The sequence below is a fragment of the Pristiophorus japonicus genome, chromosome 5 (assembly GCF_044704955.1).
Source record: "Pristiophorus japonicus isolate sPriJap1 chromosome 5, sPriJap1.hap1, whole genome shotgun sequence".
Taxonomy (NCBI): Eukaryota; Metazoa; Chordata; class Chondrichthyes; family Pristiophoridae; genus Pristiophorus; species Pristiophorus japonicus.
Genome location: NC_091981.1, coordinates 5,108,713 through 5,131,381, shown reverse-complemented (window position 1 = coordinate 5,131,381; position 22,669 = coordinate 5,108,713). Strand labels below are relative to the sequence as shown.

The 22,669-nt window shown below is 51.4% G+C and overlaps 1 protein-coding gene across 1 annotated transcript in view; it reads right to left on the bottom strand.

The window, feature by feature from the left end:
* LOC139263732 (copine-4-like) overlaps positions 1 to 22,669 on the bottom strand; it is a 378,262-nt gene that overhangs the window by 91,256 nt on the left and 264,337 nt on the right. Inside the window, exons 5-6 of the mRNA XM_070879764.1 lie at positions 14,604 to 14,687; positions 11,351 to 11,440 (exon numbers count right to left, since the gene is read on the bottom strand). Coding sequence (XP_070735865.1) covers positions 11,351 to 11,440; positions 14,604 to 14,687 — 174 coding nt within the window. The remainder of the gene's footprint in view (positions 1 to 11,350; positions 11,441 to 14,603; positions 14,688 to 22,669) is intronic.

Genomic DNA, 22,669 nt, shown 5'->3' with positions numbered 1-22,669 from the left:
TACGGAGGTGGAAATAGGCGGTCTTAGTTATGCTGCGGATATGTGGTCAAAAGCTCATTTCGGGATTAAATACCACACCGAGGTTGCGAACAGTCTGGTTCAGCCTCAGACAGGAGTTGCGGAGAGGGATGGAGGGAACGGAGTTTGTGGCAGGACCAAAAACAATGGTTTCGGTCTTCCCAATATTCAATTGGAGAAAATCTCTGCTCATCCAGAACTGGATGTGGGACAAGCCGTCTGACAATTTAGAGACCGAGGAGGGGGTCGAGAGAAGTGGGGGGGAGGTAGAGCTGGGTGTTATCAGTGTACATGTGGGAACTGGCGCTGTGTTTCCGGATGATGTCACCAAGGGGCAACATGTAGATGGGGAATAGGAGGGGCCAAGGATAGATCCTGGGGGGACACCAGAGGTAACGGTGTGGGGTGGGAAGAGAAGCCGTTGCAGGAGATTCTCTGACTACGATTAGATGGATAAGAATGGAACCCAGGCGAGTGCAGTCCCACCCAGCTGGACGATGGTGGAGAGGTGTTGGAGGAGGATGGAGTGGTCAGCCGTGTCAAAGGCTGCAGACAGGTCCAGGAGGACGAGGAGGGATAGTTTACCTTTGTCACAGTCACACAGGATGTCATTTGTGACTTTGATGAGAGCCAGTTCGGTACTGGGGCAGGGGCGGAAATCGGATTGGACGGATTCAAACACGGAGTTGCGGGAAAGATAGTCACTGTGTATCCGGGTGATGCCGTCAAGCGGCAGAATGTAGATGAGGAATAGGAGGAGGATAAGGATAAGTCCTCGGGGGACACCAGGGGTAACGATGCGGGGGGCGGGGGGGGAAGAGAAGCTGTTGTAGGCGGATGAACTGGAAATTGTGCCAAAAGTGCTTACTCATTTCCTCGTAGGGTTGCATCAATTATTTAACAAGGTTTGAGTTGTGAACCTTCAGCATAAATCTATCGCAGTTCGGAGAGATCGTCACGCAGAGCATGAGAGCTACACGGAAAATAAAAGCAGGCAACTGCAGAGGGGGAAGGCAGTCCTGCAACAGACCTCATTATCTCACAGTTCTTGCCAGGAACATTAAGGATCCACGGGGGCGGCCTATAGCACAGTCAGTTACTGCAGTATGCTCGTGCGTGCGAAAACCCTCCGAGCTGGAGAATCATGGGTGGGAGTGAGCTAAAGGGTTTCTGCAGCGATGGAAATATGACTAGCATTCTCCATCACCAGGGAGATCTGTGGAGAATCTTTCTGGTGTTTCCTCGCATAGTGTCAGCCGTGGCTCAGTGGTCAGCACCCTCTCCTCGGAGTCAGGAGGTTGTGGGTTCAAGTCCCACTCCAGAGACTTGAGCACAAAAATCTAGGCTGACACTCCCAGTGCAGTACTGAGGGAGCGCCGCACTGTCGGAGGGGCAGTGCTGAGGGAGCGCCGCACTGTCGGAGGGGCAGTGCTGAGGGAGTGCTGCACTGTCGGAGGGGCAGTGCTGAGGGAGCGCCGCACTGTCGGAGGGGCAGCGCTGAGGGAGCGCCGCACTGTCGGAGGGGCAGTGCTAAGGGAGTGCCACACTGTCGGAGGGGCAGTACTGAGGGAGTGCCACACTGTCGGAGGGGCAGTACTGAGTGATCATTGAAGAAGATAACGATGAATTCGGATCATTTGTGATTAGTTTCCTCGGTGTAATTCTGAAATAGTTCGAGTCCGTACACCATGGTCTCATCATGTGTTTGGGCGCGAAGTCCGATCACTGCTCCTGAACGAGAAGGGCCCAAGATGCAACCGATATTGGGCTTTGTCCTCACCTGTTCCAGGCCTGCTGTGTGCCCTACCCCTCCCCCGTTAGCTTGGAATTTAGAGTCACTGCATCACTAGCAACTGCCCTTAGAGACAGCGATCGGGGGGGTAGCTATTTGGCCCCTCGAGCCTGTCCGCCATTTAATATCACGGCTGATCCGATAATGGGCTCAGTTCCACTTCCCCGTCCGCTCCCCATAACCCTTTTTTTTCTCCCTTATTGTTCAAAAATCTGTCTATTTCTGCCTTAAATTTATTCAATGACCCAGCCTCCACAGCTCTCTGAGGCAGAGAATTCCATAGATTTACAACCCTCAGAGAGAAGAAATTCCTCCTCATCTCAGTTTTAAATGGGTGGCCCCTTATTCTTAAATTATGTATTTCTTTTTTAAACACATCCCTTTTCGGTGGCAGATTGAAGGTCCCTTTAATGTCGTGTGTAAACCTGATTTTCCTGAATGCAGTCGGCCCAATTTTGACTCAAACCTCTGCGAAGGACATAAGAACATCAGAAATAGGAGCAGGAGTCGGCCATTCGGCCCCTCGAGCCTGCTCCATTCAATAAGATCACGGCTGATCTTCGACCTCAACTCCACTTTCCCGCCCGATCCCCATATCCCTCGATTCCCCGAGAGTCCCAAAATCTATCGATCTCAGCCTTGAATATATTCAATGACTCAGCATCCACAGCCCTCTGGGGCAGAGAATTCCAAAGATTCACCTCCCTCTGAGTGAAGAAATTCCTCCTCATCTCAGTCCTAAATGGCCGACCCCTTATCCTGAGACTGTGACCCCTGGTTCTAGACTCCCCAGCCCGGGGGAAACATCCTCTCAGCATCTACCCTGTCAATCCGCCTCAGAATCTGGTATGTTTCAATGAGATCACCTCTCATTCTTCTAAACTCCAGAGCTCCAGAGAGTATCGGCCCAATCTACTCAATCTCTCCTCGTAGGACGACTCTCTCACCCCAGGAATCCATCTAGGACCCAATGACTGCTTCAGGAGTTTGTTCTTGTGATATGTTCTTTACAAGCTCACAAAACACACACAGACTCCAAGATGGTTGTTAACGCAGGAACTTGTCAGGTGACCTGTCACCTGATGCTTTATTCGTGTAAACATCAATGGCTGCGTTACCACAGTAGGCCACTGGGTGGAGCAGTAGTCCACTAGGGGGAGCTCTATATCACAATTCTGGATGCCTATCTTTATTCCTGTACCAAGATGGCGGGCAGTGCTTCCTCCTCATGAGGGCTGAATGGCCTTCTCCTGTGCTGAACTGCTCTACACTTCCTGCACCCCCATATTGGAAACTTAGAAACAGGCAGGGTGCCATTAAATCTCTAGGCCTTTTCCTCGAAAATATTCCACGGCAACTTATGGAAAACGCAGCCAGCCAGATACTGAAGGCCCACATCTATGCTGCCTGAAGTAATTGCCTGCAGATTCCCACACAGCAGCCTTTTGTAAATGTGACATTTGAGTAAGACATCGACAGCGAGACGCAGTGTCAACTATCACTTCACGGCAGATAACAGAGAAGTGTTCTGCCAGTCAATAATCATTACCTCTGGCGCAGTACTCCAAAAGGACAAGTCCTCTGGGTCAGTATTTATCATTGCTAATATTTGATGGAGAGGTTTTCTGTTGATCAGGACTTCCCTGTAGAGTTACCTTCTCTTTGAAGGAACACCAGCGGCAGGTCGGGGCCATAAAAGGAGCAGTGAGCGGCGGCCATGGGCAGTGTGGCGGTGAACCGCGGCAAGGTACAGCACGAGCTGGTGCAGGAGGGCGACGGCAGCGAAGAGTGACGTCATCAAGGTCCAGATCGCTGATTGGAGCGTGGGCAGGTACAGCAGGAGCGGCGAGGTCGGGGCGAAGGAGCGGCGAGAGATTGTAGAGGGACGTGATCGGGGCCCAGGGGAGGCGAGAGTTCTGGGCCCAGGGACAGCACGGGCCCAGCCCACACTGCGATATGTGAGCGCACTAGGTCCGTGCAGCAGAGCAGGTCTCCAGTCGTCCTGGTTAACCCTTGGCACTGGACCAAGACCTCGCTCTGTCAAGCCTGTGTGGTGGCTGGTGTGCAACGGTCACCCCACGTTAAAACAATCCACCCACAGGCATCTTCCACCCTTCGGGATGTAGTTTGGGATCTGGAATATTAGGTCCTTCATTGAAACACCTGTGAACTCATCCTGTTTTTTGCCTTGGAAGCAAGTCATCCTCGTTTCGACGGTTTAGAAGTGAAGATTGGTGAAGATTTTATTCTCCTTCAAGTATTTATCCAACTCCCTTTTGAAGCCGACTATTGAAGCTGCCTCCATCACCCTCTCAAGCAGCACATTCCAAATCATAACCACTCGTTGCGTAAAGAGGTTTCTCCTCCTGTCACCTCGGGTTCTTTTGTTAATCACATAGAAAATAGGAGCAGTAGTAGGCCATTCGGCCCCTCGAGCCTGCACCACCATTCAATATGATCATGGCTGATCCTTTATCTCAACACCATATTCCCGCTTTCTCCCCATACCCCTTGATGCTTTTTGTGTCTAGAAATCTATCTGTCTCCCTCTTAAATATATTCAGTGACTTGGCCTCCACAGACTTCTGTGGTAGAGAATTCCACAGGTTCACCACCCTCTGAGTGAAAACATTTCTCCTCATCTCGGTCCTAAATTTCCTACCCCATATCCTGAGACTGTGACCCCTGGTTCTAGAAACATAGAAACATAGAAAAAAGGTGCAGGAGTAGGTCATTTGGCCCTTCTTGCCTGCACCACCATTCAATAAGATCATGGCTGATCATTCCCTCAGTACCCCTTTCCTGCTCTCTCTCCATACCCTTGATCCCCTTAGCCGTAAGGGCCATATCTAACTCCCTCTTGAATATATCCAATGAACTGGCCTCAACAACTCTCTGCGGTAGGGAATTCCACAGGTTAACAACTCTCTGAGTGAAGAAGTTTCTCCTCATCTCAGTCCTAAATGGCCTACCCCTTACCCTAAGACTGTGTCCCCTGGTTCTGGACTTCCCCAACATCAGGAACATTCTACCCACATTGAACCTGTCCCGTCCCGTCAGAATCTTATATGTTTCTATGAGATCCCCTCTCATCCTTCTAAACTCCAATGTATAAAGGCCCAGTTGATCCAGTCTCTCCTCATATGTCTGTCCTGCCATCCCGAGATTCAGTCTGGTGAACCTTCGCTGCACTCCCTCAATAGCAAGAACGTCCTTCCTTAGATTGGGAGACCAAAACTGAACACAATATTCCAGGTGAGGCCTCACCAAGGCCCTGTACAACTGCAGTAAGACCTCCCTGCTCCTATACTCAAATCCCCTAGCTATGAAGGCCAACATACCATTTGTCTTCTTCACCGCCTGCTGTACCTGCATGCCAACTTTCAATGACTGATGAACCATGACACCCAGGTCTCGTTGCACCTCCCCTTTTCCTAATCTGCTGCCATTCAGATAATATTCTGTCTTCGCGTTTTTGCCCTCAAAGTGCATAACCTCACATTTATCCACATTATACTGCATCTGCCATGCATTTTCCCACTCACCTAACCTGTCCAAGTCATCCTGCAGCCTCCTAGCATCCTCCTCATAGCTCACACCGCCACCCAGTTTAGTGTCATCTGCAAATTTGGAGATATTACACTCAATTCCTTCATCCAAATCATTGATGTATATTGTAAAGAGCTGGGGTCCCAGCACTGAGCCCTGCGGCACTCCACTAGTCACTGTCTGCCATTCTGAAAAGGACCCGTTTATCCCGACTCTCTGCTTCCTGTCTGCCAACCAGTTCTCTATCCATGTCAGTATATTACCCCCAATACCATGTGCTTTGATTTTGCACACCAATCTCTTGTGTGGGACCTTGTCAAAAGCCTTTTGAAAGTCCAAATACACCACATCTACTGGTTCTCCCTTGTCCACTCTACTAGTTACATCCTCAAAAAATTCCAGAAGATTTGTCAAGCATGATTTCCCTTTCATAAATCCATGCTGACTTGGACCGATCCTGTCACTGCTTTCCAAATGCGTGCTATTTCATCTTTAATAATTGATTCCAACATTTTCCCCACTACTGATGTCAGGCTAACCAGTCTATAATTATCCGTTTTCTCTCTCCCTCCCTTTTTAAAAAGTGGTGTTACATTAGCTACCCTCCAGTCCATAGGAACTGATCCAGAGTTGATAGACTGTTGGAAAATGATCACCAATGTATCCACTATTTCTAGGGCCACTTCCTTAAGTACTCTGGGATGCAGACTATCAGGCCCCGGGGATTTATCGGCCTTCAATCCCATCAATTTCCCTAACACAATTTCCCACCTAATAAGGATTTCCTTCAGTTCCTCCTTCTCACTAGACACTCGGTCTCCTCGCACTTCCGGAAGGTTACTTGTGTCTTCCTTCGTGAAGACAGAACCAAAGTATTTGTTCAATTGGTCTGTCATTTCTTTGTTCCCAATTATAAATTCACCTGAATCCGACTGCAAGGGACCTATGTTTGTCTTCACTAATCTTCACTAGACTTCGCAGCCTGGGGAAACATCCTCCCCGCATCCAGTCTGTCCAACCCCGTCAGAATTTTATACATTTCAATGAGATCCCCTCTCATTCTTCTCAACTCTGGTGAATACAGGCCTAGTCGGCCCAATCTCTCCTCATACGACAATCCCCCCATCCCAGGAATCAGTCTGGTGAACCTTCGCTGCACTCCCTCTATGGCCAGTATATCCTTTCTGAAGTAGGGAGACCCAAACTGTACACAATACTCCAGGTGCGGTGTCACCAAGGCCCTGTATAACTGTAGTAAGACATCCTTGCTCTTGTACTCAAATCCTCTTGCAATGAAGGCCAACATACCATTTGCCTTAAATCTGTGACCTCTGGTTATCGACCCTTGAGCATATGATAGGCAAATTCCATTCTATACAGCCCAACAATGAAATGATTAAAGGCAAGGATTAGTTGTATGGGGTTTATATTCAGTGACTCACGTACTCAAGGTAAAGCTCGTAGCCCAAAGAAACTGAAATCTTATGCCAGGGATTACTTGCAAGAGATAAATTCCCTGATTGAAACATGTCCTACTTGACATGCGTTATAAAGCCAGCTGTTTGAAGCATTATAAAGCACATTATCTACCAAGCTTTATGCAGGAGGGCCATCCCAGTCATAGAATCAGAGAACGAAACATCACAGGAAGGGGCCATTTGACGCATCGTGCCCGTGCCAGCTCTTAGAAACAGCTCTCCAATTAGTCCCACTCCCCTGCTTTAAAAAAAAATTGTTCCTGGAACATGGGCATTGTTGGCAAGGCCGGCATTTATTGCCCATCCCTAATTGCCCCTTGAGAAGGTGGTGGTGAGCCGCCTTCTTGAACCACTGCAGTCCGTGTGGTGAAGGTGCTCCCACAGTGCTGTTAGGGAGGGAGTTCCAGGATTGTGACCCAGCGACGATGAAGGAACGGCCGATATATTTCCAAGTCGGGATGGTGTGTGACTGGGAGGGGAACGTGGAGGTGGTGGTGTTCCCATGCGCCTGCTGCCCTTGTCCTTCTAGGCGGCAGAGGTCGCGGGTTTGGGAGGTGCTGCTGAAGAAGCCTTGGCGAGTTGCTGCAGTGCATCTTGTAGATGGGGCACACTGCAGCCACGGTGTGCCGGTGGTGGAGGGAGTGAATGTTGAAGGTGGTGGATGGGGTGCCGATCAAGCGGGCTGCTTTGTCCTGGATGGTGTCGAGCTTCCTGAGTGTTGTTGGAGCTGCAACTCATCCAGGCAAGTGGAGAGTATTCCATCACACTCCTGACTTGTGCCTTGTAGATGGTGGGGAGGCTTTGGGGAGTCAGGAGGTGAGACACTCGCTGCACAATACCCAGCCTCTGACCTGCTCTTGTGGCCACAGTATTTATGTGTCTGGTCCAGTGAAGTTTCTGGTCAATGGTGACCCCCAGGATGTTGATGGCGGGGGATTCGCTGATGGTAATGCCGTTGAATGTCAAGGGGCGGTGGTTAGACTCTCGCTTGTTGGAGATGGTCATTGCCTGGCACTTGTGTGACACGAATGTTACTTGCCACTTATCAGCCCAAACCTGAATGTCGTCCATTTCAAGTATTTATCCAATTTCCTTTTGAAGGTTACTACTGAATCTGTTTCCACTGCCTTTTGAAGCAGTGTGTTCCCGATCACAACAGCTCGCTGCTTAAAAAAATAATGACAAGTGCATTTGGCGAGCTACCTTTACTTTTATGTTTATTGGTATTTGTTCTAATCTGGAGCTGGAATGCAGTTTGTTACTGAAGCCACCTGCAGTCTGGTCACAACAGAATTATTGATTCCTCATCCAAGTCTGCATTTGCTGCAGTGTTGAACCTGTCACAGACCTGTGTCCCTGGTGACATTTCCTTCTCCACCAATGAACGAACTGCTGGGTGCAGTCCCGAGAGAGGTGAAGGGTTTTCTGGCTGGCTGTTCAACGTATAACATTTTTATTAATTACCTGAATTATGTCAATCCATAAGTAACTGAAACGGCACAATCTGTGATAACTGTCGCCTTTCATTTACCGCAATCCAGCTTCTTCTCCCCACTGTACTTTATCTTTGGAACTGAACACGAGAATCACCATTCTCCATTTCCCGTCTGCTCATTCTATAAACTTCCAGTTGTTCCATTCTAGAAAAATAAAACTCAACGGCCGAGAAATGCGGGTCATTTGCGCCGTCCTTTAGAGAGCGCGAATGACTTTTCGCTGGACGCGGCGCCGCTAACGACTCGTGCTAAATTCGGCAGGAGTTTGGTAACGGTAACCGGGAGCGCTTTGCTGCGCCGGCGATAACGATGATCATCGCCGTGCGCAATGCCCCGTTAGTGCCCTGGACCCTAAATTGGTCACGCCACCCCCCCCCCCCCCCGGAAACCGCGCCGGGTGATGACACGGGGCGCGCAACGGGGGGCTGGCCGCTCGCGTGGTGAACTTTAAAGGGGAGGGGGCACTGCTTTAACAGAAATGCCTGCGGTTTCGTCCTGCGTTGAACGCGGGGTCCGTACGCGCTCGCTCAGCGCGGCACCCTGCTCCCCGGGGCTCCAGGTACGACTCGATTGTTGCTGCAGTGTCTGCAGGGTGAGCCCTTCCCTTCAATCAGAGACAAGAGCCCCCTCCTTCACGGAAGCGTTACGTGGCCCCGCCCCCGACCTGTCTGCCCCGCCCCCCGGTCCGTCCGCCCCGTTAGCACCTCTGAAAAAAAGACAGACAGACTTGCATTTATATAGCGCCTTTCACAACCACTGGACATTTCAAATTGCTTGACAGCCAATGAAAGTGTAGTCACTGTTGTAATGTGGGAAATGCGGCAGCCAATTTGCGCACAGCAAGCTCCCACACACAGCAATGTGATAATGACCAGATTATCTGTTTTAGTGATGTTGGTTGAGGGATAAATATTGTCCCCACGACACCGGGGAGAACTCCCCTGCTCTTCTTCGAAATAGTGTCATGGGATCTTTTACATCCACCTGAGAGAGCAGATGGGGCCTCGGTTTAACGTCTCATCCAAAAGACGGCACCTCCAACAGTGCAGCGCTCCCTCAGTACTGCCCCTCCGACAGTGCAGCGCTCCCTCAGTCCCGCCCCTCCAACAGTGCGGCACTCCCTCAGTCCCGCCCCTCCGACAGTGCGGCACACCCTCAGTCTCGCCCCTCCGACAGTGCGGCACTCCCTCAGTGCTGCCCCTCCGACAGCGCAGCGCTCCCTCAGTACTGCCCCTCCGACAGCGCAGCGCTCCCTCAGTACTGCCCCTCCGACAGCGCGGCGCTCCCTCAGTACTGCCCCTCCGACAGTGCGGCACTCCCTCAGTACTGCCCCTCCGACAGCGCGGCACTCCCTCAGTACTGCCCCTCCGACAGTGCAGCACTGCCTCAGTACTACCCCTCCGACAGTGCGGCACTCCCTCAGTATTGCCCCTCCGACAGTGCGGCACTCCCTCAGTACTGCCCCTCCGACAGTGCAGCGCTCCCTCAGTACTGCCCCTCCAACAGTGCGGCACTCCCTCAGTACTGCCCCTCCGACAGTGCAGCACTCCCTCAGTACTGCCCCTCCGACAGTGCAGCACTCCCTCAGTACTACCCCTCCGACAGTGCGGCACTCCCTCAGTACTGCCCCTCCGACAGTGCAGCACTCCCTCAGTACTGCACTGGGAGTGTTAGCCTAGATTTTTGTGCTCGAGTCCCTGGAGTGGGACTTGAACCCACAACCTTCATGACTCAGAGGGGAGGGTGCTGCCCACTGAGCCACGGCTGACACAAGGCAGTAGAGCACTTTATTTTCGGGGGTGGTAACCACTACCCAATTCTTTGCCCCCCCCCCCCATGTTTTTAATCCTGAGATAACGGCATCTAAGTAGCTTTTAGAGTATTGAATAAGCACGGGCCAACTTATACTGGAGCTCCTTCTGTATTCAATTCCTCCTGCACTCTTAAAGCTTGGCATGAACGTAAGAGAGTGCCCCCCTAGTGGACTAATGCTCCACCTAGTGGACTGCTGTGGTAATGTAACTGCTGATGTAAATAATAAAGGATCATGTGGCAAGGTCACATGATGACAGGTTTCTGTATTGGAGCCATCTGTTGTCGAGTGTGATGTTGTAAGGATATATGGCATTGGAGACAAGGATCGGATTTTTGGATGCCCTAGCTGAAACTTTTGCCAGTGGACTATCCTGACACCCGACAGAGAGACTTTGCGAAGTTAACAGATCGCTGCTGCGTGTTTCTCTCCGTCCCCCTGGTGCTCCAGAGCTGGCTACTCACTAGGATTGGCCAATCGATATTTTATCTGGGCTGCCGTTCCCTGTCCCCGCCCACAGGGGTGTGTGCGAGGCTGTGATTGGACGAAACCCGGCGGGCAGGCGGTGAGTGCTTCGCTGGCCTCCTTCCAGCGCCTCGGGATCGACGCAGTGGCCGCGCTGCCGGAGAATGCCACGTCCACCGGACTTCGCAAGGGTCATAAGAACACAAGAAGTAGGAGCAGGAGTCGGCCATTCGGCCCCTCGAGCCTGCTCCGCCATTCAATAAGATCACGGCTGATCCGATCATGGACTCAGCTCCACTTCCCCGCCCGCTCCCCATAACCCGTGACTCCCTTATCGCTCAAAAATCTGTCAATCTCCACCTTAAATTTATTCAATGTCCCAGGCAACACAGCTCCCTGGGGCAGAGAATTCCAAAGATTCACGACCCTCCGAGAGAAGAAATTCCTCCTCATCTCAGCTTTAAATGGGCGGCCCCCTATTCTGAAACGATGCCCCCTAGTTCTAGATTCGCCCACGAGGGGAAAACATCCTCTCTGCATCCACCTTGTCACGCCCCCCCTCAGAATCTTATTTGTTTCAGTAAGATCACCCTCTCTGCACAAATGATTCAATGCTAACACGACACACTGTGCCGTGGGTTGAAGTGAACGGTTTATCAAACACTCAGCTTGGTCCTCTCGACCCCTGCTTTGACCATCACACTGAAATGGTGGGAGGTTTGCATTTTGCTCGGCTTACCTTTAGTTTGCGATCGTGATCTCCACTGCAGAGGGAATTTACAGAGACTTTGAATGTTTTCCACATCGGATTTAAATTGTTCATGATGACCTGTGAAAGCAGAGGGAAATAAATCAGATATCATTTGGTCTACAGATCCCTGAAGGTAGCAGGCCAGGTCGATAAGCTGATTAAGGCGGCATACGGAATGCTTGCCTTTATTAGCCGAGGCAGAGAATACAAGAGCAAGGAGGTTATGCTTGAACTGTATAAAACACTGGTTAGGCCACAGCTGGAGTACTGCGTGCAGTTCTGGTCACATTACAGGAGAGGGTGCAGAGGAGATTTACGAGGATGTTGCCTGGACTGGAGAATTTTAGCGATGAGGAAAGATTGGATAGGCTGGGGTTGTTTTCTTTAGAACAGAGGAGGCTGAGGGTAGACCTTATTGAGGTATATAAAATTATGAGGGGCCTGGATAGAGTGGATAGGAAGGACCTATTTCCCTTAGCAGAGGGGTCAATAACCAGGGGGCATAGATTTAAAGTAATTGGGGGGAGGTTAAGAGGGGAGATGAGGAGAAGGTTTTTCACCCAGAGGGTGGTGGGGGTCTGGAACTCACTGCCTGAAAGGGTGGTAGAGGCAGAAACCCTCACCACATTTAAAAACTACTTGGATGTGCACCTGAAGTGTCGTAACCTGTAGGGCTACGGACGGAGAGCGGGAAAGTGGGATTAGGCCGGGTAGCTCTTGGTCGGCCGGCACAGACACGATGGGCCGAATGGCCTCCTTCCGTGCTGTAAATTTCTATGGTTCTATGAATCTATGGCCGCATACAATGCTCAGATCTGTGGAACCTTTCCTGGTGTTTCAGTAATTCATTCTGGCTCCAGTTTGTCACTGGGTTAGCAGTCAGGATCAGTTGCGATCGAGGATGTACAGTTACACAGCGGTGATGTTACGGGGCCAGGAATCCAAAGATCTTTACTAATGACCCACAGACACACGTTCAAATCCCACCACGGCAACTAGGTTACATTTAAATTCAGTGATTTAAATAAATCTGGATTAAAAAGCTAATATCAGTAACGGTGACCTTGACTTTGCATATCATATGCTGAGGGGTCGGGAACCAGAGGACACAGATTTAAGGCGATTGGCAGAAGAACCAAAGGCGACATGAGGATAAACGTTTTTATACAGCGAGTGGTTAGGATCTGGGATGTGCTGCCTGAGAGGGTGGTGGAGGCAGACTCAACCCCGGCTTTCAAAAGGGAACTGGATATATTAGGACACGGGGCAGCCGAGTTTTGGATCACCTCAAGTTTACGTAGGGTAGAATGTGGGAGGCCAGCCAGGAGTGCGTTGGAATAGTAAAGTCTAGAGGTAACAAAGGCATGGATGAGGGTTTCAGCAGCGGATGAGCCGAGGCAAGGGCAGAGGCGGGCGATGTTACGGAGGTGGAAATAGGCGGCCTTAGTTTGGAACAGAGCAGGCTGAGGGGAGACTTTATTGAGGTGCATAAAATTATGAGGGGCCTGGATAGAGTGGATAGAAAGGACCTATTTCCCTTAGCAGAGGGGTCAACAACCAGGGGGCATAGATTTAAAGTAATTGGGGGGAGGTTTAGAGGGGATTTGAGGGGAAATGTCTTCACCCAGAGGGTGGTGGGGGTCTGGAACTCACTGCCTGAAAGGGTGGTAGAGGCAGAAACCCTCACCACATTTAAAAAGTACCTGGAAGTGCACCTGAAGTGCTGTAACCTACAGGGCTACGGACCGAGAGCTGGAAAGTGGGATTAGGCCGGGTAGCTCTTGGTCGGCCGGCGCGGACACGATGGAAATGAACTGTGAGCAGACGCACGCGAGTTCGGTACTGAGGACGGAAGACTGTGGCCCTCACTTGTGCAGGTCTCGCACGGCGACTTCAAGGGCATGACAAGATCGATGGGGAGACGGGCCGCTGCTCCTTTCTCCTTCCCTGACAGCCCCCAGGGGGGGGGTCGCAAGATGGCTTCTCACCCGGGGCCTTTCCCAACTCCCCGCGACAGGGAATTAGCGGAGACGTTGACCGGGGGCTGCCCCGTCGGCGATAACACCATCATCGCTGCGCACAGCGGCCCGTTTGTGTGGCCCCCGGAGAGCGACGGTTCAATAGCCCCCCCCCCAGCCCCCCCGTGAGGCAACGCCCCACGCCAGCCTCACGGGTTACAGTTCTGCAACTTCATTCCGCTCGCGGGGCGGGAATTAAAGGGGGGCAGCGCTGTCTCCCCAAGATCCTACACAACGTTAGCATCCTCGACCAGGCCAACATCCCCAGCATTGAAGCACTGGCCACACTCGACCAGCTCCGCTGAGCAGGCCACATTGTCCACATGGCCGACTCGAGACTCCCAAAGCAAGCGCTCTACTCGGAACTCCTACACGGCAAGCGAGCCCCAGGTGGGCAGAGGAAACGTTACAGGGACACCCTCAAAGCCTCCCTGATAAAGTGCAACATCCCCACCGACACCTGGGAGTCCCTGGCCAAAGACCGCCCTAAGTGGAGGAAGTGCATCCGGGAGGGCGCTGAGCACCTCGAGTCTCGTCGCCGAGAGCATGCAGAAACCAAGCGCAGGCAGCGGAAGGAGCGTGCGGCAAACCAGTCCCACCCTCCCTTTCCCTCAACCACTGTCTGTCCCACCTGTGACAGAGACTGTAATTCCCGTATTGGACTGTTCAGCCACCTGAGAACTCACTTTTAGAGTGGAAGCAAGTCTTCCTCGATCCCGAGGGACTGCCTATGATGATGATGTGATATGGCAGCGACGTTTTGAAAAACGTTCTGCTTACGGGTCGCGCCCTCGCCTTGTCGGACTCACGGGGCTCCTTGCCGCGATATCGCTGCCGCGGCAACCCTGCGCGCCCCCCCCCCGGCTACGTGGCGGTGACCCCTCTTCTCCCCGATGCAGAAGTCGGCAGCGTGACCTCCCCTTTAATGGATGGAGTGGGGGGGAGTGGGGGGGGCCTGTAGTTCCCGTCGGTGCGAACCGCCTCTCCGCATAGCGCTGGGAAATTCCCGCGGCGAACGCCCTCTGTCCCGCCCACCCCGAGGGGAAGCGGAGTGCGCGACATTGCGCATCACTTCCTCTCGGCGGTGGGGCGGGTCAAAGGGGAGGCGGGGCAGTATCACCAATTTAGCTCCTGGGCGCAGGCAGTCCCGCCTTGCAGCGTTATCGCCCCCGAATGTGGCCGTATCGCGTGCCCGCTCCCCGAACCATCGCGTCAGAAATTACCTCGGTTCTGTGTACAAGCTGCTGGGTCCCATCGTTGTTCATCCTGAAGATTTCCAGAAACGGGTCTGATTTGCTGAAAAAGTCCTGAAACAAAAAATGTAGTTTGCATCTTACTGACATAATCAGCGAACACCAGTCGTTCCACCGAGTCATCTTTTAGTTGTGTTCAAATATTGGGATCCTGGAACTCATTGAACAGCTGATACAGCCTGTGTCTCGAGCACCCGAAGATGTATATATTGTATAGATAATGTATTTATATTAAACAGAGCACCAAGACACATATAAGCGTAAAAAGGGGCTGAGCTTCCAAGAACGATCAGAAAAGCTGGAATTACTTGAGAGAAAGGCAGTCACGGTTCATCGAAGTGCAGTGCGATCGCGAGGTGTCTAATCAGTGACGGTGTGTGTCCGACTTAAAAACAGATTATCTGGGTCACTGTCACATTGCTGTGTGTGGGAGCTTGCTGTGCGCAAATTGGCTGCTGCGTTTCCCACATTACAACAGTGACTGCACTCCAAAAGTACTTCATTGGCTGTAAAGCCCTTTGAGTAATTTCTGGGTCTCTCTCCAACAACCTCTGGCCTGAACACTCTTACACCAACAAGGAAAAAGGTTAGCAGAAAGACTTGCATTGATATAGCGCCTTTCACGACCACCGGGCGTCCCAAAGCGCTTTCCAGCCAATGACGTACTTTGCGAAGAGTAGTCACAGCAGCGACACCTCAGTGCAGCTTACAATCTTTCACTAATCATTAACAAAATTACTTAACGCCAAGACACACAGAAGAACTGCAAGGAAAAGAAAGCGGCTTTTTGGTGTTGCAATCCTTTATCTCCGCTCTGTTTAACGGTGCTCGATTAATAATCGGCTTCAAATACTCAAACATACCTCAGCCGACATTTAGTTACAGAATCTCATTCTGAGTGCAACATAATTCAAGTGTGAGACAAGTGAATTATGTATTGTGCCGTATTTAAAATTCTGAATTTGTCAGTTTTATTCAAGTCATGTCACTAATTCACATATCTGGTTATATTTGAACGATCAGAGAGCTGTAAATACGATAAATATCTATTGTGACTATTCATCAATTAAGACAAAAATAGTTCCCTTTAGCATCATCAGAGGCAGTCCCTCGGAATCGAGGAAGACTTGCTTCCACTCTAAAAGTGAGTTCTCAGGTGACTGAACAGTCCAATACGAGAATTACAGTCCCTGTCACAGGTGGGACAGACAGTGGTTGAGGGAAAGGGAGGGTGGGACTGGTTTGCCGCACGCTCCTTCCGCTGCCTGCGCTTGGTTTCTGCATGCTCTCGGCGACGAGACTCGAGGTGCTCAGCGCCCTCCCGGATGCTCTTCCTCCACTTAGGGCGGTCTTTGGCCAGGGACTCCCAGGTGTCGGTGGGGATGTTGCACTTTATCAGGGAGGCTTTGAGGGTGTCCTTGAAACGTTTCCTCTGCCCACCTTTGGCTCGTTTGCCGTGTAGAAGTTCCGAGGAGAGCGCCTTCTTTGGGAGTCTCGTGTCGGGGCATGCGGACAATGTGGCCCGCCCAGCGGAGCTGATCGAGTGTGGTCAGTGCTTCGATGCTGGGGATGTTGGCCTGGTCGAGGACGCTAATGTTGGTGCGTCTGTCCTCCCAGGGGATTTGTAGGATCTTGCGGAGACATCGTCGGCCGGGGCTAGGGGCGGGGGAGCGCACCGGCAGGAGAATCAAATCGGTGGGGACCGAGAATGGGACTGGACCGACAAGCCCTTCCGGCAGGGTTGGAGGGAAGTTTCTATTTAATTCTTTTAATGTGTTGCGAGGTGGCTGTACGCTTGTGTGCCTGGTTACCATGCCAGCCCGATCTTTTTGGCGCAGATCAAGGCTCCACCCTCCTCGGGTTAGGCCATGCCAAAATGAAGAGATCTGAAGGGGAAACTTACAACACTTTTTTCTTGGCATACTTGGGCCACAAAAAATCGGGCGTAACTCTTCAAGTACGCCAAAAAAATGCTTTGGGGAAAATTGAGCCCTTGGACTGGAAGCAAGTCTTCCTCGATTCCGAGGGACTGCCGATGGTGATTGTAAAGTCCTGTCCCCTCAGTACAGACTCACACGAGGCATGTAGAGAAGTCAAGGTCACTCTGGACCTGCACCTTTATTTCACAGCTCTGGAATGCTGCACTTGCCTGAGACCTGTCCTGAAATATCTGTCTCTTGCAAATGCACCCCCGGTGGTAAGGTATGCTGGTGGTTACAGGTCATATCTTATTACAGTCATGTATAGCATGTTAGGATACAGTTATATATAATAATGTGAGATACATGACATCACCCTCCCCCAAGGTCTTATTGCCATTATAGGTTCAGTCTCTCAGGTGGTCTACGCTCTCGCGTGGAGCGTTTGAGTTGTGGTTCAGTTGTTTGCCTTGGTGTCTGTTTTTCTTTGGGTGTGGTTGCTGGTATCTCGCCTGGGCTGTCTGTTTCGATTGGTGTGATTGTTGTTGACTTGCCTGGGCTGTCTGTTGGGATTTCCCTTTCCTCAGGTTGTTCCCTCTGTCTGTCCACCAGGTGTGGTGCGAGTTCCACATTGTAGTCTGCCTCTGGTTCCGCAGTGTTGTTGGTAAATCTGCTTTTGACTTGGTCTACATGCCTCCGGCAGGTTTTGCCATTGTCCATTTGTACTACCAGTAGCCTGTTTCCTTCCTTGCCCGTTATTGTCCCTGAAAGCCATTTGGGACCCCTGCCATAGTTTAGTACAAACACTTTGTCCCCTATCTCATTCCATCTCCCCCTCGAATTTCTGTCATGGTACTCAGTCAGCTTACGGCGCTTTGCCTCAACGATTTCGTGCATATCTGGGAGGATTAATGAGAGCCTTGTTTTTAAAGTCCTTTTCATCAACAGTTGCGCGGGGGGATCCCAGTCAATGAGTGCGGACGAGATCTGTATGCCAGCAGCAGTCACGACAGGCGACCCTGCAGCGTGGGACCTTGGATTTTAAGCATGCCTTGTTTAATAATTTGCACTGCTCTCTCTGCCTGGCCGTTGGAGGCCGGCTTGAACGGTGCCGTCTTGACGTGATTTATGCCGTGGTCAATTATAAAATCTTGGAATTCTGCGCTGGTGAAGCACGGACCATTGTCACTGACCAATATGTCAGGGATTCCGTGTGTTGCAAACATGGTTGCGAGGCTCTCCACAGTGTTGGAGGTTGTGCTCGAGTTTAAAATGGTACATTCAATCCACTTTGAAAATGCATCTACAACGACGAGGAACATTTTGCCCATGAATGGGCCCGCATAGTCTACGTGCACCCGCGACCACGGTTTGGTAGGCCAGGGTGAGGGGCTCAGGGGAGCCTCCCTGGGGGCATTGCTGAGTTGGGCACAAATGGTGCACCGCCGGATGCAGAGCTTCAGGTCCGCGTCAATACCAGGCCACCAGACGTGGGATCTGGCTATGGCCTTCATGAGAACGATCCCCGGACAAATGCCTCTCTGCCTCGCAGAGGCATGACTACTCGGCTGCCCCACATCAGGCAGTCTGCTTGTAGTGATAGCTCATGCATGCGCCTGTGAAAGGGTTTTAATTCCTCGGGGCAGGCATCGCGAGCCTCTGCCCAGTCACCGGTTAGGACACATCTTTTTACCAAGAATAACGTGGGGTCGCTGGCCGTCCAGTCTCTGATTTGGCGAGCCGTCATGGGTGAACCTGTGGGCTCAAAGGCATTGATTGCCATGACTATCTCACAGTCCTGTTCGTCAGACCTTTCCGTGGCCGCCAGGGGTAGCCTGCTGAGCGCGTCGGCACAGTTGTCTGTGCCTGGTCTGTGCCTTATGGTATAGTCGTAGGACGCCAGCATGAGTGCCCACCGTTGAATTCGCGCCGAGGCGTTGGCGTTTATTGCCTTGCTCTCGGATAGGAGGGACGTGAGGGGCTTGTGGTCAGTTTCTAACGCGAACTTGGCCCCGAAAAGGTATTGGTGCATCTTTTTGACACCGTACACGCACGCGAGCGCCTCCTTCTCTACCATTCCGTACCCGTGCTCCGCCCGCGAAAGTGACCTGGAGGCATAAGCTATGGTTTGTAATTTTCCCGCACTATTGACATGTTGCAAAACGCACCCGACCCCATACGCTGACGCATCGCATGTGAGAACTAGCTTTTTACCTGGGTCAAAGAAAGTCAAAACACTGTTGGAAAACAGAAGGTTGCGTGCCTTATTGAAGGCGCGTTCCTGGGCGTCCCCCCAAAACCAATCGCACCCCTTCCTGAGTAGCATGTGGAGAGGCTCCAGCAGCGTGCTTATGTTCTGCATAAAGTTCCCAAAGTAATTGAGTAGCCCGAGAAAGGTGCGCAGTTCTGAGACATTCCGGGGCCTGGGTGCCAGGCGAATTGCTTCTGTTTTGGACTCTGTTGGGCGGATTCCATCAGCGGCAATCCTTCTGCCCAAAAATTCAACTTCGGGTGCAAGAAACAGGCACTTGGATTTCTTGACTCGTAGGCCTACCCGATCCAACCGCTTTGGTACTTCCTCCAAATTGCGGAGATGGGAGTCGGTGTCCCTGCCCGTGATAAGTATGTCGTCTTGAAATACAACCGTCCCCGGGATGGACTTGAGCAGACTCTCCATGTTGCGCTGGAATATAGCAGCTGCCGACCTGATGCCGAATGGGCATCGATTGTACATGAAAAGGCCTCGATGTGTGTTGATGGTGGTGAGTAGCTTGGATTCCTCGGTCAATTCTTGCGTCATATACGCAGATGTGAGGTCTAATTTTGAGAAAAGTTTACCTCCAGCCAATGTGGCAAATAAGTTCTCCGCTCTGGGCAGCGGGTACTGGTCCTGTAGGGAGACTCTGTTTATGGTAGATTTGTAGTCCCCACAGATTCGTACGGATCCATCAGGCTTCATGACTGGGACGATGGGACTTGCCCAGTCACTAAATTCCACAGGTGATATAATGCCTTCCCGCAGAAGCCTGTCTAGTTCATGTTCAATCTTTTCCCTCATCACATAGGGTACAGCTCTGGCTTTGTGATGGACCGGTCTAGCATCCTGTGTGATGTAGATTTTGACTTTGGCCCCTTTGAAAGTGCCCACACCTGGCTGAAAGAGATGTTCAAATCGCTTTATAACTGTTGAACAGGAGGTCCGTTCCTCTAATGACATGGCATGGACATCATCCCATTTCCAGTTTAGTTTTGCCAGCCAGCTTCTCCCCAGCAGTGCTGGGGGGTCTCCGGGGACAATCCACAGGGGAAGTTGGTTCACTGTCCCTTTGTGTGTGACAGAGAGCATGGCGCTGCTGAGGACTGGTACGATTTCTTTGGTATAGGTCCTTAGTTTGGTGTCGACGCTTGTGAATTTTGGTCTGTCTCTTTTATGCGGCCACAGTTCAAATTGTTGAGCGCCCATGAGAGATTGACTCGCTCCTGTATCCAGCTCCATGTTGACAGATATCCCATTGAGTAGGACCCTCATCATTATAGGAGGAGTCCTGTTGTAGGAGCAGCGGCCATTGATCGTGTTGACCCGCTGTACATCGGTGTCCCGGGTACAGTCCCCACCGTCTTCTGGTCCGCTTTCTGACCCATCCGATTCGTATACCAGCCGAGCTGCCGTTTTTTTGCACATGCGGGCCAAATGCCCTGCATATTCACAATTTCTGCAAACAGCCTGCTGGAATCGACATCCCCTTGACGAGTGCCCACCCCCACACCTCCAGCACAGACCTGTTCCATTGTTCAAAGTGTTCCCAAAGAATGAGTTGCGTCTAGCTGATCTCTCTTGAGCTTCTCTCAGTTTGTAGTTGATTGCTCGCATTGTGGGTTGATGAGGTGTGAACAGCCGTTCCTGTGGCCCTTGATGGCTTCTGGCGCCACTGCCTGCTGTCGAGAGCCTGTTCTCCCGGTTTTGTCTGTGTGTAGGGGTAGCAGCTTGTTTCATGCTGTGAACTCCTTGTTCCGATATTTCATTAGTTGTCGTACCTGCAGTGTAAATCAACCTCGTTTCTTCTTCCCCTGCCAAGAATGTCTGTGCAACCGGTGCTGCTGCCTCTAAGGTCAGGTTCTTGGTCTCTATGAGCTTTTGGAATATGCCTGCGTGGCCTATTCCTTCAATGAAAAAGTCTCTCAGCATTTCTCTCCTCAGTTCATCGGAGAACTCACATAAACTAGCCAACCTCCGAAGTTCCGCCACGAAGTCGGGTATGCTCTGGCCCACACAGCGTCTGTAGTTGTAGAACCTGTGTCTGGCCATGTGTAGGCTGCTCACTGGCTTCAGGTGGTCTCTTACCAGTGTGCTCAATTCTTCAAACGACTTGCTTGCTGGTTTCTCGGGTGCCAACAGATCCTTCATTAAAGCGTATGTTTTTAAGCCACAGCTGGTCAAGAGATGGGCTCTTCTCTTGTCTGCCTTATCGTCGCCTAACCCGTCTTTGGTTACAAAGCTTTGCTGGAGCCTTTCTATAAAGTCCTCCCAATTGTCTCCCGCATTGTACTTTTCATCTGATCCGTTGTTCGCCATTCTGTGGATTCTGTAATCCCGTAACTCGTCGCCACTGTAAAGTCCTGTCCCCTCAGTACAGACTCACACGAGGCATGTAGTGAAGTCAAGGTCACTCTGGACCTGCACCTTTATTTCACAGCTCTGGAATGCTGCACTTCAGATCAATTTCTCGAGACACAGTGGCATGACCATCGTTTACATTTTGTTGCTGCCGCCTGCTCTCTACCTGATCATGCAGGTTGGGGTGAACCAACGAGAGTCTGGTTTTAAGTGTCCTTTTCATGAGTAGCTCAGCCGGGGGCACCCCTGTGAGCGAGTGGGGTCTCGTGCGGTAGCTGAGCAGTACTCGGGACAGGCGGGTTTGGAGTGAGCCTTCTGTGACTCGTTTAAGGCTCTGTTTGATGGTTTGTACTGCCCGCTCTGCCTGCCCATTGGAGGCTGGTTTAAACGGGGCCGAGGTGACATGTTTGATCCCATTGCAGGTCATGAAATCTTTAAATTCGGCACTGGTGAAACATGGCCCGTTGTCACTGACCAGTATGTCAGGCAGGCCGTGGGTGGCAAACATGGCCCTCAGGCTTTCAATGGTGGCGGTGGCGGTGCTTCCCGACATTATTTCACATTCAATCCATTTTGAAAAAGCATCCACCACCACCAGGAACATTTTACCGAGAAACGGGCCCGCATAGTCGACATGGATTCTCAACCATGGTCTGGAGGGCTAGGACCACAAACTTAGTGGTGCCTCTCTGGGCGCATTGCTCAACTGAGCACACACGCTGCATTGCCGTACACAGGACTCTAAGTCAGAGTCGATACCGGGCCACCACACGTGGGATCTGGCTATCGCTTTCATCATTACTATACCCGGGGGTGTGCTGTGGAGATCCGAGATGAACGTCTCCCTGCCCTTTTTTGGTAGCACTATGCGGTTACCCCACAACAGGCAGTCTGCCTGAATGGACAGCTCGTCCTTTCGCCGCTGGAATGGCTTGAATGGCTCTTGCATTTCAACGGGGATGCTGGCCCAGCTCCCATGCAGTACACAGTTTTTTACTCGGGACAGCAGAGGACCTTGGCTGGTCCAAGTCCTAATCTGGCGGGCCATAACAGGTGATTTAACATTTTCAAACGCTTCCATGACCATCAACAAGTCTATGGACTGCGCCACCATCAACAAGTTTGTAGGCTGCGCCATTTCCACCCCCGTGGTGGGCAATGGTAGCCAACTGAGAGCATCCGTACAGTTCTCGGTGCCTGGCCTGTGGCGGATGGTATGGTTATATGCTGATAGCGTGAGTGTCCACCTTTGTATGCGGGCTGAGGCATTAGTATTTATCCCCTTGTTTTCAGCGAACAGGGATGTGAGGGACTTGTGATTGGTTTCCAGCTCAAATTTGAGGCCAAACAGGTACTGATGCATTTTCTTTACCCCGAACACACATGCTAATGCCTCTTTCTCAATCATGCTGTAGGCTCTCTTGGCCTTAGACAAGCTCCTGGAAGCATAGGCGACAGGTTTCAACTTCCCCGCAACGTTGGCTTGTTGTAATACACACCCG